An 18,591-nucleotide genomic window follows, 5' to 3' on the forward strand; every position below is an offset into this window, starting at 1 on the left:
GGCTATGTTCAAACATAGTCTGATCATACTCTTTTTGTGAAGAGAAGTGGGTCTCTGGCAGTATATCTCATTGTGTATGTTGACGATATTGTTGTGACTGGTAATGATGCTTCAGGAATTCATGCTCTTAAGTCTTTCCTCCGTACAAAATTTGAGATTGAGGACCTGGGGGAGTTGAGATACTTCCTTGGCAGAGAAGTTGCTAGATCCAAGGATGGGATCCTTATCTCCCAAAGGAAGTATGTCCTTGACTTGCTTTCTGAAACTGGGAAGATGGGTGCTAGACCAATTGCTACTCCTATTGATATAAGTCACAAACTTTCCGCTTCAGATGGGACGTTGTTAGAAGACAAAGGAGTCTTTCAGGGACTTCTTGGGAAACTCCTGTACCTGTGCATGATTCGGCCAGATATTGCATATGCTGTCAGTTGTATTAGCCAGTTCATGCATGCTCCCAGAGATACTCATATGGCAGCTGCAAAACGAATTCTGTGTTATTTGAAAGGCTCTCAGGGAAAGGGAATTTTGTTTGCCAAGCATGGTCATATGAAACTTGAAGCCTATATTGATGCTGGCTGGGCTGGAAACATTGATGACAGAAGATCTACTTCAGGGTATTGTAGTTTGGTGGTTGGTAATGTTATTTCTTGGAGGAGTAAGAAACAATCAGTTGTGGCTCGATCCTCAGCAGAAGCAGAATACAGGGCCATGGCACATGGAGTCTCTGAACTGTTGTGGCTAAAATCATTGATGGAGGAACTTGGGATTGAGCATGACAAGCCAATGATGTTGTATTGTGATAATCAAACCGCCATCAACATTGCCCACAACCCAGTACAACATGATAGAACTAAGCATATTGAGGTTGATAGACACTTTATTCAAGAAAGAGTCTCTTCGGGTGAAGTGTGTCTTCCCTTCATCACTTCTGAAGGACAGTTGGCAGATTTTTTCACCAAGGGCATTCCCAAGGCAAGGCTTCAGCATGACACTGGCAAGCTGGGCATGATTAACATCTATGCTCAACTTGAGGGGGAGTGTAGAGAAGATGGGCCGAATGGCCCATAGGCTGTTATTCTATGTTATATTTATGTTCTTTTCTGTAATTGGCCTTATTCTGGGCTCATCCTCTTCTATGCTATGTTTTTTGTAATTTCTTGCCCAACCAAGGGCCTCCCTTGTAATTATTCAAAATTCAACTTAATGAAATAGTGTTAGAGTGTTAGAGTGTTAGAGGGAGAGTTAGTTCGAACCTCTCATTCTCTAACCCTCTTTGCCGCTAACTCTCTCTTCATCTTCTACCAATCTTTTCAGTTGTTTTACTTCTTTTGATTTTTCCATCTAATCCTATACAGTCCCGTACTTCGAAGGGTTGTTTTTCAACTGTTGCTAATGGAGCATAACCACATATGAACCCGATATCTAAATAACCATAACCAGGAAATCTGGACTGAAATAGTGTATCTGATTTGATGTTCTGCTTTGCAATGTGACAAAGCAATGATATACTGTTGAGACACAAATAAAGGGAATACAAGTTTACAAGAAAAGGCCACGCCAGCCTTTAAAGAATGTAACTAACAGCCAACCACTAGAACAAACTAACTAACAAATTGGACAAGTGGAGAGGCGGGTATAACAGAATTGTAAGAGTAGTATATAAACAAGGAAAGGAAGCTAGGAGGGGTGTTGAGACACAAATAAAGGGAATATAAGTGTACAAGAAAAGGCCACGTCAGCCTTTAAAGAATATAACTAACAGCCAACCACTAGAACAAACTAAATAACAAACTAGACAAGTGGACTGGACAAGTGGAGAGGCTGGTACAACAGAATTAACAGCCAACCACTAGAACAAACTAAATAACAAACTAGACAAGTGGACTGGACAAGTGGAGAGGCTGGTATAACAGAATTGTAACAACAGTGTATAAATAACAGCAGTGTTATAACAAAATGGATTATTAAATTGGGAATACAACCTCTCTTCCTTTATATCTCTCTCTCTCTCTCATTCTAGAGGCAGGCTCCCTCGAAAGAGTCCTTGAGTTAGGCAATTCCTAACAAGGGGATAATCGATTTGGGAATACACACTCTCTCTCTCTCTCTCTCATTCAGGAGGCAGGCTCCCTCGAAAGAGTCCCTGAGTTAGGCAATCCTTACAAGTTGGTATCAGAGCCAAGATGCCAAGCACAAGGTCATCCGCAATGGAGAACTGAGTCGACAACATGGAAGGAGAAATGCAAAGAATATCGGCTGACGTCAAAGAAATCAAAGAAAGCTTCGCATCCTTGCTTGAACGACTGGCACAGGCACCACCTGCACCGAATCAGGAAGAGCGCAGTGACACCAGTCATCGAAGTGGATCAAGAACAACAAGAATCGAGTTTCCCATCTTCGTAGGGGGAGATCTCACATCCTGGCTTTTGCGAACAGAAAGATACTTCGATTACCACGGCACACAGGGACCTGATCATGTCCCATTAGCTTCTGCACACCTGGAAGGAGAGGCGATCGTCTGGTACCAGTGGTACCGGTGATGACACCCAAGAGCCACATGGGCAGACTTCACCGATGCCTTAACCATGCGATTTGGAGTCTCGACCTTTGAGAACTATGATGAAAGCCTTGCTAAGCTACGACAGACCAGCTCCGTCCATGATTATCAGATGGCGTTCGAAAGATTAGCTGTACATGTGCAAGGCTGGCTAGAAAACGCGCTTGTCGGCAGTTTTGTTGGTGGACTCAGGGAAGAATTGCGGCTGGAGGTAAATGCCATGCAGCCCACCACCGTTCTTGAAGCAGCAACATTAGCTCGACTACATGAAGACAAACTGAATCGGGCAAGAAGGATTAATCAACCTCTGGGAGCTGCGATCAGACTAGGTATACCGAACCTAGAACCAGGTATCTTGGGTAAACCGGAGCCCAGATCAGGAATAGGAATCACAGGCAAGGATGCCAACTCTGGTTCAAGCCCCGACCCAGCCAAGAGGTTAACCTAGGCTGAGATGCAAGCCCAACGGGAAAAGGGCCTTTGTTATGCATGTGGAGACAAATTCAGGCCGGGCCATTGCTATAAGATCCCTCAAGTTTCTTCCTTCAACTTGAAACCGAATATGTCAAGCAATCAATAGACATTGAAGAGCCAATGGACAACCAAAAATGGGGGCAAGGGACAAAGGAATACCCGGAAGTATCCCTGCAAGCCTTGACCGGTCTTGCTTCTTCTCAAACTATGAGAGTAACCGGACTGGTAAAAGGGCACCATCTGTCGGTTCTGATAGACAGTGGCAGCACCCTCAATTTCATTACCCAAACATTGGTCAAACAACTAGGGATTCCGGTCCAACCATGTACAGCCTTTCGGGTGTATGTAGATAATGGGAGCAACCTGGTGTGCGACAGTATGTGCACAGAATTAAAGATGAAGATACAAGGACATGAGTTCGAGGTAGATCTGCACCCTCCGGAAATCAGTGGAGCAGATGTAGTTCTTAGAGTCCAATGGTTAAGGCAACTAGGGCCGGTGATATGTGATTGGGCTCCCCTCACCATGGATTTTCAAGTGGGCAGCTCACAGGTGCATATTCAAGGGCAGCTGTCCAAGGGTCCAGGACCCATTAGTCTCGCCTCCCTAAGGAAACAGGCAGCAGACCCAGCCCACATCATATTAATGCAGATAGACTCCCACGGGAACGGCCCCATTCTAGCCTGTAGAGAACAGTGACATGGGCCCCACAGCTGTGGTTCCACTCTGTCCGTAGGGTAATCATAGCTGTGGTTGTTATTTTTTTTCAGTTCTGTTATTTCTAGTTTCAGTTTCAGTTTCAGTTTTATATTGTTTGTTATTTGTTAGCAGTTATGATGTAAACACCAAGGGTAGATATGTCCTTTCATGTAACTCGAGATAACCTATATATATTATCTTAAAGTGGCGGTGGTAGAATGATTGAGATTCTGTTCTTCTCCTAAAATTATGTGTTCTATTGCTCTTCTCCCACTCTTCCCTTTACATCTTCTTCATATTCTCTTCTCATCGAACCTGAAATCTCTTAGTGATCAAGACTGAATAGCAGTCTTGATTATCTACATGGTATCAGAGCCAAGTTAGGGTTTTTCATGTGGGTCTAATACCAGCCGACCACATGAGAATCTCCTAGGACTGAAAGCTGAAGAAGAGGAGTTCGTAGACTGATTCTTGGAGATCGCCAGAGGTACTAGCAGCTGTTGGAAACTTGCTAGGGTTGTAGAGTGTTGGTGGTCAGGAAGGATCAGAGAAAACTAGGGTTCAGGTAACCCTAGAAGGCAGCAAACTATTTATCCTTGTAAGTTATTACTTTTTTAAAAGGTTATTTTAGAGAAGATAGGTTGGACCTATCTGGAGGGGAAGGCGGGAAGGGTGACATCAAGCTTTCAGATACTATGTCCCTATCATCTGTTTTGCATGTGCCTAAACTTGATACTAACCTTCTTTCAGTTAGTAGTATTACCAAGCATATGAACTGCTCAGTAACCTTCTTCCCTAACCGATGTGTTTTTCAGGACTTGGAGACGCAGAAGGTGATTGGGACTGGCCGTGAGACGAATGGAATCTATCTGCTCGGGGAGCGGTTCCGTCAGGGAGAGTCAGTAGAGAAGTTATCTTTTGTTTCTCAGAGTGTGAGTCCGGTTATGCTTTGGCATAACCGGTTAGGTCATTTGTCTTTTCGATCTTTACAGAGTCTGTTTCCTACTTTATTTGAGTCTATTGAGTTGTCTCAATTACAGTGTGAAAGTTGTGAGTTTGCTAAGCATTGTAGAAAGCCTTATTTATTGAGTAATAAAAAGAGTGATAATTCTTTTGATATTGTGCATACTGATGTTTGGGGGCCTTATCATATCCCTTCCATGGGTGGGTACAAATATTTTTTGTTATTTGTTGATGACCATACCCTGTTCTCTTGGGTTTATCTCATGCGTTCACGAGATGAGGTACCTTCCCTGACCCAAAATTTTCACCAAATGATTCTAACCCAATTTGATGCCAATATCAAAGTTCTTCGATCTGATAACGCAAAGGAATACTTTGCCAAATCATTGACATCTTATCTTCATCATCATGGGGTTCTCCACCAGAGCTCTTGCCCTCATACACCGCAGCAGAAGGAGTTGCCGAGAGGAAGAATAGGCACATTTTGGAAGTGGCTTGAAGCCTTATGTTTACTTCCAATGTCCCTATTCGCTTCTGGGGGGATGCTATCCTCACGGCGGTATACCTTATTAATCGGGTCCCTTCCAGGGTCCTTGATATGCGGTCTCCTTTTTCGCTTCTACACCCACGTGAGGACTTGTTTTCTATTCCCCTTAAGACATTCGGTTGCACTTGTTTTATTCAGCTTCTTGGACCCCATCCCTCCAAGTTCGAACCCAAAGCCTCCAAATGCATCTTCCTTGGTTATGCACAAACTCAAAAGGGTTATTGCTGTTATGATCCTGTCTCCGGGAGGAAGTTTGTCTCCATGGATGTCACTTTCTTTGAGGGGACACCCTATTATCCTCGGGTTGCCCCTCAGGGGGAGAGTAGTGAGAGTGGGGGTTTGAGTTCTTGTCTTCAGGGGGAGAGTAGTGAGAGTGGGGCAATTCCTTTACCTTTCCATTGGGTGATGAGAACCGCAATGGTGAGGGTGGTTAGAGGGATCAGGAGTTGAGGAAAAGATGCAATGGTGAGGGTGGTCAGCGGGATCAGGAGTTGAGGGTTTATCATAGGCGGTGCAGGCAGGTTGATCCTGATCATCAGCAGTCCAGACCAGCTCCAATCTTATCTGCAGCTCCAGGTCCAAATACTTCAGTCACAGAGCCCACAGAGACTTCCTCTACAGATGATCTTGACCTTCCAATTGTAGTCCGTAAAGGGAAACGACATCGTACCACATCCACAACTCACTGTATTTCCCATTTTTTATCCTATGATCGTCTATCTCCTACCTACAAGTCCTACCTTAGCTCCATTTCCAATGTCTCTATTCCAAGAACAGTGCAAGAAGCCCTATCCTTCCCTGAATGGAAAGATGCAATGCAAGTTGAGATGGATGCTCTGTTGAAGAACAACACCTGGGAGGTAGTTGATTTGCCAAAGGGAAAGAAACCAGTCGGGTGCAGATGGGTATTTACGGTGAAGCATAATGCAGATGGATCTATTGAGAGGTACAAAGCTCGGTTAGTTGCAAGAGGGTTTACACAGACTTATGGCATAGATTACTTGGAGACATTTGCACTAGTAGCCAAGATGACTACTATTCGAGTTCTCTTGTCTCTTGCAGCAAGTCACACCTGGCCTTTATACCAAATGGACGTGAAAAATGCCTTTCTGAATGGAGATCTGCAGGAAGAAGTTTGCATGCATTTGCCTCCTGGATTCTATGATGTAGTAGGTAAGAAGGTTTGCCGGCTCAACAAGGCTTTGTATGGTTTGAAACAGTCACCTAGGGCTTGGTTCGATAGATTCAGACTAGCACTTGTAAAGTTTGGATATGTACAGGCCCAGTCAGATCATACCCTATTCATTAAGAGGGTGGAGTCCTCTTTGACACTATTGGCAGTATATGTTGATGATATTGTGGTCACAGGGAATGATAGCCATGAGATTGAGTCTCTTAAACAGCTTCTTCAACAAGAATTTGAGGTGAAGGACCTTGGTGTACTTCGGTATTTTTTGGGTATTGAGGTTGCTAGATCCAAACAGGGGATCTTCATATCTCAGAGGAAATATGTTTTAGACCTGTTGGCAGAAATTGGAAAGTTAGGTGTCAAGCCTGCAGATACACCAATTGAACAGAATCACAGGATTAGTGCCGAGAGTGGAGAGCCTCTGGAAGACAAAGTTGTGTTCTAGCAACTGGTGGGAAAGCTCCTATATCTCTGCCTCACTCGGCCAGATATTACCTATGTTGTTAGTGTTGTCAGCCAGTACATGCATTCTCCTAGAACCACACATCTTCTTGCGGCAGAAAGAATCTTAGCTTACTTGAAGAGATGCCCAGGTAGGGGCATACTTTTCAAGAACAACAATCACATGAAGTTGGAGGTTTATACTGATGCAGATTGGGCTGGGAGTGTTGATGATAGAAGGTCTACCTCGGGATATTGTGCCCGTGTGGGAGGAAACCTTGTCTCCTGGAGAAGTAAGAAACAAAGTGTTGTCTCCCGATCAAGTGCTGAAGCAGAATACAGGTCCATGGCCAATGGAATGGCTGAAATTCTATGGCTAAGATCTCTACTTGAGGAGTTGGGTATTGAGTATGAGAAGCCTCTGATGCTGTACTGTGATAATCAAGCCGCCATTAATATAGCACATAATCCAGTACAGCATGACAGAACCAAACACATTGAAGTTGACCGTCATTTTGTGCGAGAGAGGGTCTCATCTCAAGAAGTATGCCTCCCTTACATCACATCCAGTATGCAACTAGTAGACATTCTTACTAAATCCGTATCAAGAAAGAAGCTAGAGGTGGATCTATCCAAGTTGGGAATGATGAACATATACTCCCAACTTGAGGGGGAGTGTAGAGAACAGTGACGTGGGCCCCACAGCTGTGGTTTCACTCTGTCCGTAGGGTAGTCACAGCTGTGGTTGTTATTTTTTTTTCAGTTCTGTTATTTCTAGTTTCAGTTTTATATTGTTTGTTATTTGTTAGCAGTTATGATGTAAACACCAAGGGCAGATATGTCCTTTCATGTAACTCGAGATAACCTATATATACTATCTTAAAGTGGTGGCGGCAGAATGATTGAGATTCTGTTCTTCTCCTAAAATTTTGTGTTCTATTGCTCTTCTCCCACTCTTCCCTTTACATCTTCTTCATATTCTCTTCTCATCGAATCTGAAATCTCTTAGTGATCAAGACTGAATAGCAGTCTTGATTATCTACATAGCCCAAGGAAGAAGATCCAAAGAAGGCCGCACACAACTACAGCAGCTACTTCAGAAGTTCTCAGTGATCTTCCAAGAACCCAAGGAACAGATTTCAGGTGGATACACAAAGGGAATCGCAGAGGCATTGGTGGTATGGTCAGGTCTCCCAATTGAGGATGCAACTTGGGAACCTTGGATTTACAGAATAGATTTCCACATCTTGACCTTGAGGGCAATGTCGCTTTCAAGGGAGGAGGGACTGTTGAGACACAAATAAAGGGAATACAAGTGTACAAGAAAAGGCCACGTCAACCTTTAAAGAATGTAACTAACAACCAACCACTAGAACACACTAACTAACAAACTGGACAAGTGGAGAGGCGGGTATAACAGAATTGTAACAGCAGTATATAAATAAGGAAAGGAAGCTAGGAGGGGATAATCGATTTGGGAATACAATCTCTCTTTCTCTCTCTCTTTCTCTCTCTCTCTCATTCAGGAGGCAGGCTCCCTCAAAAGAGTCCCTGAGTTAGGCAGTCCCTAACATATACTGCCTTCTCATCAAGATATTCTACAAAAATAGAGAAACATTGAGAATGGCATGAAAGTAATGTGACTGAAAGAATAAAAATTAGATGCAGTAGTTCCTTTTAAACTGTAATAGTTGTCAATGGATTAGATCAGGATCCAGAACCAATTCAGGTTAATTAAGCAGGGTATGGATTTCAAAAAGATATCTATGTATAATTGTATCAATCTGGATCTACCCCATGTCAATCTGATTAAGATTTGAACTGACAATATTACATTTATTAAAAAAATACCATTACCCAATGTTGGTCCTAGCTACTGGGGTGTTGTGAGGGATAGACTGGATATGGTCCTAACCTTTGGCATTTTTTTTTTTGCACAAAGTGACCACCATCAGACTCAAACCACTTTTCTCATGCTTATCAACCCAAGATTTTACCCTTACACCTAGCAATGGCCCTTGCAATATTAAGTTATTACTATATATGCTATGCATATAAATTTAAGATATAATTATTAGTAAGATTATTCAGTATTATATTTTTAAGCCAATGGTTGTAATCTTTGTTTTATGACTGTCAATTTAAATTGAATAGAAGACATATTCACTTAATTTCATAATCATGTATCTTGAGATTATGTACCATGGTCAATGGGAAGGGTTCCTTGTATGGGTGGCTATAAGTACTTTATCTTGTTCATTGATGATTACTCTTAATACACTTGGTTATATCTGATAAAGAGTGAAATGAAGTCCCCTCTATTGTTTAGAACATTTTTTTAAATGGTGGAAACACAATTTGAGAAGAACATCAAGATAATAAGGTTTGACAATATTAAGGAGTACTTTGAAAAGCACTTACATATTTTCCAAAAGAAAAGGGGTCTGACAATATTAGGGCTCATGTTTCCATACTCCACAGTAGAATGGTGTAGCAGAAAGAAAAATTAGACATGTGATTAAGGTTGCTAGAGGGCTACTTGACTAGATGCATGTGCCCATTCGCTTTTGAGGAGACGCAGTTGAAGCAGTGGTGTATCTCATTAATAGACCTCCTTTACGAACTTTACACCTCATTAGCTTTTTTCCCTAATGGTCCCATTTTTTGTCTTCCTCTTAAAGTCTTTGGTTATAGTTGTTTTGTTCATGATATAAATCCTTCTCACCTCAAACTTGATCCTAAATCCATCAAGTGTGTGTTTTTGGGTTACTCTCTAGTCCAAAAGGGGTTTAAGTGCTTTGACCCTCACTCTGGCCGACATTGTGTGTCTAAGGATGTCACATTTCTTGAGTTTACTCCATTTTTCAGTCACCTTGTCCTTCTCTTTAGGGGGAGAGTGTTCATGAAGATCGAACTCCATTTTGTTTCCTTGTTCCTACCTCTATGGATACTCTTGATCCATCTTCCTCTCTTCTTACTTGTAGTGATAGTATTCTTCTTCTCCTCCTCCCCATGTTCCTAAGCAATGGTCCTAGTAGCAGTGGTTCATCAAGCATAGAAGGAGGGTTGCTCTTGAGGCTGAATGTCCACAACAATCTGATCTCCTGGCTCCAGGTAACCCTAAAAGTAATCTTGAATTTAAGACTCCTATTGACTCTGAGCTTCCTATTCCTACTGCTACTAAGCTTGACATCGTACAATTTGAGCTTGACTTTCCCATTGCAGTTTGAAAAGGAAAAAGGAAATGCACTGCCTATCCCATCACTATGTTTCTTATGATGCCCTTTCACTTTGCTATTATCCCTATATTTTTGTCATTTCTTTTGTTTCTATTCTTTGTAATGTTATAGATGTAGTGTAGTCCCCACTGTGGAAGGATTCTATGAACCATGTGTGAGGCCAACGGACATGGTGGTCTAGGCTCTGAAATCTAGGGAGATGATTCATAGTTGCAATAGAGGTGAGAGAGAGAGAGAGAGTGAGAGGGAATGGGCCAGTCAAGAAATGCATTCATGGTGGTCCAACGATGGATCATGGGCTCAAAGTGTGTAATGGGTTGAATGGCCCCTTGAACATATGTTGATTTGTTGTTGTGCTAGAATGTTCAGCACTTAAGCTTTTTTTTTTAATTGATTAACAACAAAGTTGACTAGTCTGATCCAGTTCAGCCGAGTCCATATACTTATGTCTGTCGTCCTCTTACACCAGGAGATGGAGGTCCTCATAAAGAACCAAACCTAAGAAATTGTTTCACTTCTTGTGGGTATGGTTCTAATGGTTTGCAAGTGGTGTATATAGTTAAACACCAGGCTGATGTTTCAATTAAAAGGTACAAAGCTAGGTTGGTGGAAAAAGGGTATACCCCAAACATATGAGAATGATTATTAGAAGACCTTTGCACCTATGGCTAAAATGAATTCTATTCAAGTGATTATATCTCTTGCTTCTCACTAAGAGAATCAATTGGCTTCACTCCTAGTTTACTTGTGCCCTGAAGAAGATCTAGGATGTATTTCCTTTGAGAAATGAAGATACCTTTTTCTGATCAGGAAACATCAATTCCAAGAAAGTACCTTAAGGGGCCTAGATCTTTCACCTCAAACTAAGTAGCTAAAAGTTTTTTCAGCTTCACAATCTCACTTGTCCTATCTCCAGTGGCAACTATATCATCAGCATACGCAATTACTATTGCAATTTTTCCTTTTTATCTCTTCACAAATAATGTATGATCAGACTAACACTGCTTGAAACCAATCTGTTGCACAACTTAATGGAACCTACTAAACCGAGGCCTTGGTGATTGATTTAAGCCATACAGAGATTTATTTAGTTTGCACACTTTCTATTCACTGCCCTTAGCATAGAAACCAGGAGGTTGGACCATATACCCTTCTTCCTCTAGATCACCATTCAAAAAGCATTCTTAATATCTAATTGATGAAGTTCCCAATCAAAGTTGGTAGCAAAAGAAATGAGGACTCTAGTGGAGTTCATCTTGGCCATCGGGACAAAAGTCTCAACATAATCAACTTCATATACCTATGTGAACCCCTTTGCCACCAAACTAACTTTATACCTTTCCATTGTGGCATCAACTCTATTTTTCATTGCAAATACCCATTTACACCTTATTGGTTCTTTTCCATCAGGAAGGTCCACCAACTCCCATACATGATTCAATGTTTCGATACGTATCAGCCCGTATCGGCCGATATGTATCATATATGGGGCTTCCTAATATGCCCCTACAATGAGTGTTTTGGGTTAGACAAACCATGGTTCAGGGGGTAGATAGTCCTTAAATCGACCCCTCTAAACCGGATTGAAAAGAAAACTAATAAAATGGAGAAGTGAGCCTCGATACAAGTCGATATGCCCCTATCGGTGTATTAGCCTGTATTGATATTTTGAATCTTGCTCCCATGTACCATTTTTGCATAGAGCACTAATTTCCTCTCTCATTGCATTTGTCCTTTTAGGAAATGATAAGGCATCTGCTACATTCTTAGGGATAGGAACATTGTCAATGGAGAAAAAGGAAAGAACTAAAAGAAGGTGAGGTGTTCTCATAAGATACAAAATGGGAGATAGTATAGTAATGTCAAGATCATCAGCAATAGAGGTGTCTATATCAAGGGGTTTAGGCATGTCAATGGGAACAATGGTACCTGGTAGGGAAGGATCTACCCCAGAGAGTCCGATAATGTCGATGCTATGGCTTCAGGTTACTCTACTGCTTTTGAAATCAGCTGGTCCTTTCGGCAGCAAAAAAAAACACGGAATGGAGGAGGATTGGGAAGACGAGGAAGATGCATTTGCTTGTGTTTCTCCTCAACCCTACTCTCCCCTTGAGGAGAAACAGGAAAGTAAGGCCTACTCTTAAAGAAAGACACATCCATAGAAACATAGTATTTTTAGGAAACAAGGTCATGAAATCGATAACCCTTTTAAGAAGAAGGGCCACCCAAGAAAACGCATGGAAAGGCATAGGGTCAAGTTTACCACGAGAGGGAGAGGGATCATGAACAAAACAGCAACAACCAAAAACACGCATAGGAATGGGAACAATGGAGCTTTTGGAAACAAAAGCTGATGTGGGGCCTTGTACTCTAACACATGAGATGACATACGGTTTGATTTTGATCAGGAGTGAAGTAGAGAAGAGAGGAGAAGAAGAAGAGAGAAGAGAAGAAAAGAGAAGAGAAGATTGGAGACCAAAAGTATGGCTGGTGGCACCAGTCTTTTTATTTCTATGTTAGGGCGACAATATAAAATAATAAAACAGTAACTAAGATTACATCACTCCCCCTCAAGTTGAGGTATAGATATGAATCATCCCCAACTTGTCACAAAGATTATAGTGCCACATGGAGTTTAATCCTTTGGTAAGGATGTTTGCAAGTTGTTCCTCAGAGCTGATGCAGGGAGTGCAAACTTCTCCTTTTTCCAATTTTTCCCTGATTAAGTGTTTTCCAACCTCTATATGTTTAGTTCTATCATGGAGAATAGGATTGGCTGCAATGTTGATGGCTGCCTTATTGTCACAATAAAATGACATAGGGTCACTAAGAGGAAAGCCCAATTCATCCAAGAGATTCTTTATCCATAGTAGTTTTGCCACACCATGAAACATGGCCCTGTATTCAGCTTCTGCACTTGATTTGGCCACAACACTTTGTTTCTTACTCCTCCAAGTAATAAGATTTCCCCCAACAAAGGCACAATAGCCCCTCGTGGGTTTTGTCATCCACAGAACCAGCCCAATCTACAACAGTGTAAACCTCAACTCTCATATGCCCATGTTTTCCAAATAGGAGCCCTATCCCATGGAATTTCTTTAAATATCTAAGAACTTTGTATGCTACCTCTAAGTGTGTGGCCCTAGGAGCATGCATAAACTGACTAAGGACTCCCACTGCATATGCAATGTTAGGTCTTGTCATAGATAGGTAGAGAAGTCTGCCCACCAATCTTTGATATTGCTTTGTGTTTTCTATGGGCTCACCACTGCAATCCCCAAGTCTGTGGTTTACATCTATAGGAGTGTCAGCAGGTTTTGCTCCAAGCTTCCCCTTATCTTTTAAGAGATCTAGAATAAATTTCCTTTGGGAGATGAAGATACCCTGATTGGAGCAGGCAACTTCAATTCCAAGGAAATAACGTAAAGGCCCCAAATCCTTCACTTCAAACTGAGTGGGCAAGAATCTCTTCAATCTCTATATCTCTGAGTCCCAATCACCAATGATAATAATATCATCGACATACACAATTAAGGTTGCCACTCTACTTGTTCTCTCTTCACAAAGAGTGTGTGATCAAACTGGCACTGCTTAAAACCCATCTGTTGAGCTGCCTTGTGGAATCTACTTAACCAGGCCCTTGGAGATTGTTTTAAGCCATACAAAGATTTCTTCAATCTATAGACTTTCTACTCATTTCCCTTAGCACAAAAACCTGGAGGTTGGGTCATGTACACTTCTTCTTCTAAGTCACCATTCAGAAAGGCATTTTAATGTCCAATTGATGAAGCTCCCAATCTAGATTTGTTGCTAAAGAGTGGAGAACTCGAATAGAATTCATTTTTTCTACAGGTGCAAAGGTTTCCACATAATCAACTCCATACACCTGTGAAAAACCTTTTGCAACTAACTGGGCCTTGTACCTCTCCATTGTGTCATATGCCTTATGTTTCACAAAGAATACCCATTTGCACCCCATAGGTTCCTTTCCCTCAGGAAGATCTACCAACTCCCATGTGCCATGTTTGTGAAGGGCATTGATCTCCTCTTTCATTGCATATGTTCACTCAGGAACAAGTAAAGCTTTTGCAACACTCTTAGGAAGGGAAACACTATCAATAGCGGAGAGGAAAGCACGGAAAGAGGGTGAAACATTCTCATAGGATAAGGAATGAGCCATTGGGTGGTGTGTGGTGCATGACCTGACACCCTTCCTCTTAGCAATAGGAAGATCCAGATCACATTTGGAAGTGTCAATATCAATGGGTTCAAGGATATCAACTGGAACAATAGTACCTAGATGCAGTGATGGATTCAACCCTTGAGAGTCGGATGGCATAGGTTGCATAGCTTCAAGATGCTTTGTGTCTATTGAACTTTGTTGACCCCGGCCTTGACTTTTGTACCACTGTCTATGAAAAACCCTAAATAAAGGAGGGTCAAGAGGAGAAGGCAACAAAACTTGTCTCTATTTCTCCTCACTTGGACTCTCCCCCTGAGGAGAAGCAGGAATGAAAGGCACACCTTCAAAGAAAGAAACATTCATGGATACAAAGTACTTTTTGGAAATGGGGTCAAAGCAATGATAACCCTTTTGGGAAAGGGGGTAGCCAAGGAAAACACAAACAATGGATTTGGGGTCTAGCTTACCACGAGTAGGAAACAAATCATGGACAAAACACTTACACCCAAAGACACGCATAGAGATAGGAAACAATGGAGTTGTAGGGAAGATGAGCTGACGAGGGGACTTGTACTCCAAGAGACGAGATGGCTTCCGATTGATAAGATAAGCCATAGTCATAACAGCATCCACCCAGAACCTTTTGAGAACATTCATGTGTATCAGCATGAGGTCACCATGAAAATACTCTTTGGCATTGTCTAATTGGAAATTTTAAATCTTTGTCTGAAATTGTGTGTATACCATACGTCGGAAGGCTTTCACAAGTTTAGGAACTTCTTCTCGAGAGTGCAAGGGTACACCCATGTATATTGAGAGAAGTTGTCAATGAAAGATATGAAGTATTTCTAGCCATTCTCCATTGGAATATTTACGGGTCCCCAAATATCAGAATACACAATGGAAAAGGAAATATATGATCTTTTATTACGCAAAGGAAATGAAGTTCTACAATGCTTGCTTAGCTGACACACTTGACACTAAATTTATTAATCGACACAGACTTAAACAATTTTTGAAACAAGTACTTCAAGACTCAAAGGACATATGACCAAAACGATTGTGCCACAAAGTAACCTGACTCTTATTTGACTGACTCGAAGACTCTGAGGCTACAAGACCAACTTTATTCTCCAGCACATAGAGACCATTCACCATGTTCCATTTATCGATCATCCTCCTGGAGGCCAAATCTTGAAAGACACAAGATTGAGGGAAAAAAGTTACTGAACAGTTCAAAGAGTGTGTAATGCTGCTAATAGGTAGCAAATTTATAGGCAGCTTTGGAACATGTAAAACATTTGATAGAGGTAGGCCAAATGGCAAAGATATAGATCCTCGACCAACAATGGAGGAGAAGGATCCATCATCTGAGAGGAAATATTTGGTAGCTGGCCCAAGCTGAGAGGAATTAGGAAATCAAATATTGTTTTGAGCTGCATTCCCTTTGCAATTTGTTGGGAAATTTGGAAGGAAAGAAATATAAGAACTTTTGATGGACAATCAAAAACCAAGGAACAAATTGTTTTCTTGAATGGAAAAAGTCGTAGGACTGGGTTTTATTCCTACCAGATTTTGAAGACATCTCAAAGAAAGTTTTTGAAGATTACTTTTGGTCTGTTTTAGAGTATGATTCCAGTTTGTTGATGTAATAGTATTTGCTGTTTGCTTATTATACTTTGTTTGATTTTGGTGATTCTTCATCACCTTGATGTAATCTCTATTTTTTATTTATTACCAAAAAAGAAAAAGAAAGAAAGAATCAAAGTATAAAGAAGTTTCTTTTATTGTTTCTTCTACTCTTTCTCTCTCTCTCTCTCTCTCTCTCTCTCTCTTTCTCTCTCTTGCATTAAATAAAATAGTGGTTCCACATTGTTCCGTCTTTTTTACTTGTTTTGTAACTTAAATTTTATTGTATAAAATTATAGCCTTCTTAGTTGCTAATTTGATATGAAATTTCTTTCTTAAATATTTATTATATTAGTATTATTTTTTGAAGTAATGGAATTAATATATTTGAAATACCATTTGTCCTAGATCTGATGATTTGCCATGTTTTGAGAGGAAATTTAATAAAATTAAAATTGCTATTTTTTCAATTAATATGCATAATGAGTAGTACCCAAAACTAGAGAACATTCAGGTGACTTTGGGAATCTTTAGTGGACAAAGTTTTCCATATGATTTTGGGTAGATGGCACTCATGGTTGGAACTAGGTCTTTTTTATGAAATTCTTATTGCCTAAATGTTGCGTAAGCACCCCGCTGGCACCCAGAATCACCTAGATTCCTTGGCAACTATAGTTCTATTTGAATTTGAATTTCATTTTGATAAATAATATATCACATTCCATTAAAATCTGTTAGGGTTGTGCCTTGAATTCTTTGTTGTGACACGCTTCATGAACCCGTTCTGAATTAAGTTGAGAAAAACCCGTAGGCAAAAATTCATAGTGGCTTGTGGTGGAAGCATAGGGCCAGTAGTCCACCACAAATCACCATTGGGGTTCAACTTAAGGGTCCAAACCGAATAGGAAGAGTTATGTATTTCGGGGGTTTTCTCTCTTGTATACTTGGTCTTTGTTGTGTGAGAGAAGAGGGAGACTTTGGGTGTATTTGGGGTTTAGGGTTTTCTGTGAGTGAGGTTGTGAGTGCACAGCTTTGTATTCGTCTCCATTACAGATTACATACTGAATTTCTACTCCTTTGCCTGTGGACATAGACTATAAGCCAAACCACATAAATCTGTGTCCTCTTTGCTTGCTTCTCTTTATCTCTGTTTTTCTTTCATTTTTGGGTGCCATTCGAATCTGCATTTCTGGGTTTTGCGCATGCTACTACAAGATTTCAGTTTATCCCAAAACAGTGTTTCCCTATTTGTCCCTTGTTTTGCCTAGGTATCAGGGAAGGCATTTGCTGATCTTCCAACCCATTGTACTGTGACAGACATATTCCTTGTCAGCAATTCGTATTTCTTTAGCACATTCTTGTACATCCATGTGACATCCTCTGAATTATTTAGCCACCCCACTACTTAGAGTCCCCCTCAATCAGCAGCTGCTCCACACCCAATTCTTTTGCAAGGACTCCCTGTGTGGAACCTAATTCTGCTTTAATAGAATTCCCAACTCCCAATGGGCCAGAGTAGAGAAGGAGAACCTCTCTGGCCTCATTTCTCAGAACCCCTACCAACCCAGAGGGCCCTGGGTTGCCCTGGCTGCTCCCATCAAAATTCAGTTGGGAATTCTGATGGGTTTGGAGCCCTATAACCAAGGGTTTTGGTCATTTGCAGCCCTTAATATTCCTGGTATATCTGATTCAATCAGTTCCATTTGCAGCCCTATGACCAAGGGTGTCAGTTTCAGTACGAGGGATGGGTTTGGAGCTCAAGGGTTTCCCACTACCATGACTTGCAGCTTCTGAGGAATCTGAACAAATCATTATGACATGACCTTCTATTCTCATTCCTCTTGTTTCTGTCCTCTGTTTCCGGAATATCAGATCTTTGAATCGATTTATTTGGTTCCTGTTTTTCATCTAAATATTACACTGCCTAGATAATAAGCAGATAACAAAAAACTAAAGTTGCAATTACCTAACTAATCATGGGATTCTGACTTGGTTATGAATTTAGGTTTACTTCATGAAGCAAAAGGCCTCCACAAAGAGGCTCTGAAAGCATTTTCAGGTGCATTAGACATTGAACCTACTCATGTCCCAAGCCTAGTCTCCACAGCTATTGTACTCAGAAAACTTGGTGAGCAGTCATTGGCAGTTGTTAGAGGCTTTCTGACAGATGCACTTCGGCTAGACAGGACAAACCATTCTGCTTGGTACAACCTTGGGCTTCTTTGCAAAGCTGAAGGTGGTTCATTATTATCAGAAACTGCTGATTGTTTTGAGGCTGCAACTTTTCTTGAGGAATCTGCACCAGTTGAACCCTTCAGATAATTTTAGTCTTATTTACACATACCATTTCTGTAAGCATAAATGTAAATTTCTATCTGGTCCTATTTAATTTGAATGTATTTCCTTGCAATCCATACATTGATAAAAATGGCAATAAAAGAAAAATTCTTTTTGTTTTCTATTTGGTTGTGTTTTGAAATTCATTGGCTCTTCATTCAAGCTCCAATACACCACAGGGGACAGGTTTAATTAATATACAAGGTAATTGGTAAACACCACCAGAGCACATTCATGTATAGGGAATGCTAACCCACTTGGGTTTACAAGGAACTTCAGGTGCTATTGGTCAAAAAAGTATATTCAGTGACTTGAACAAAGTAGTACAAAGTG

General features: G+C 41.0%; 1 protein-coding gene across 2 annotated transcripts in view; it reads left to right on the forward strand.

Moving 5' to 3' along the window:
• LOC148865054 (protein NPGR2-like) overlaps window positions 1-18,382 on the forward strand; it is a 28,074-nt gene extending 9,692 nt beyond the window's left edge. For both annotated transcript variants that reach the window (XM_088980955.1, XM_088980956.1), the window contains exon 6: window positions 17,927-18,382. In XM_088980955.1, coding sequence (XP_088837081.1) covers window positions 17,927-18,243 — 317 coding nt within the window. In that variant the 3' untranslated portion in view covers window positions 18,244-18,382. The remainder of the gene's footprint in view (window positions 1-17,926) is intronic.
• The last annotated feature ends 209 nt before the right edge of the window (window positions 18,383-18,591 follow it).

This window comes from Nelumbo lutea, chromosome 3 (assembly GCF_056320005.1).
Source record: "Nelumbo lutea isolate HS-2025 chromosome 3, American lotus-T2T, whole genome shotgun sequence".
Taxonomy (NCBI): Eukaryota; Viridiplantae; Streptophyta; class Magnoliopsida; order Proteales; family Nelumbonaceae; genus Nelumbo; species Nelumbo lutea.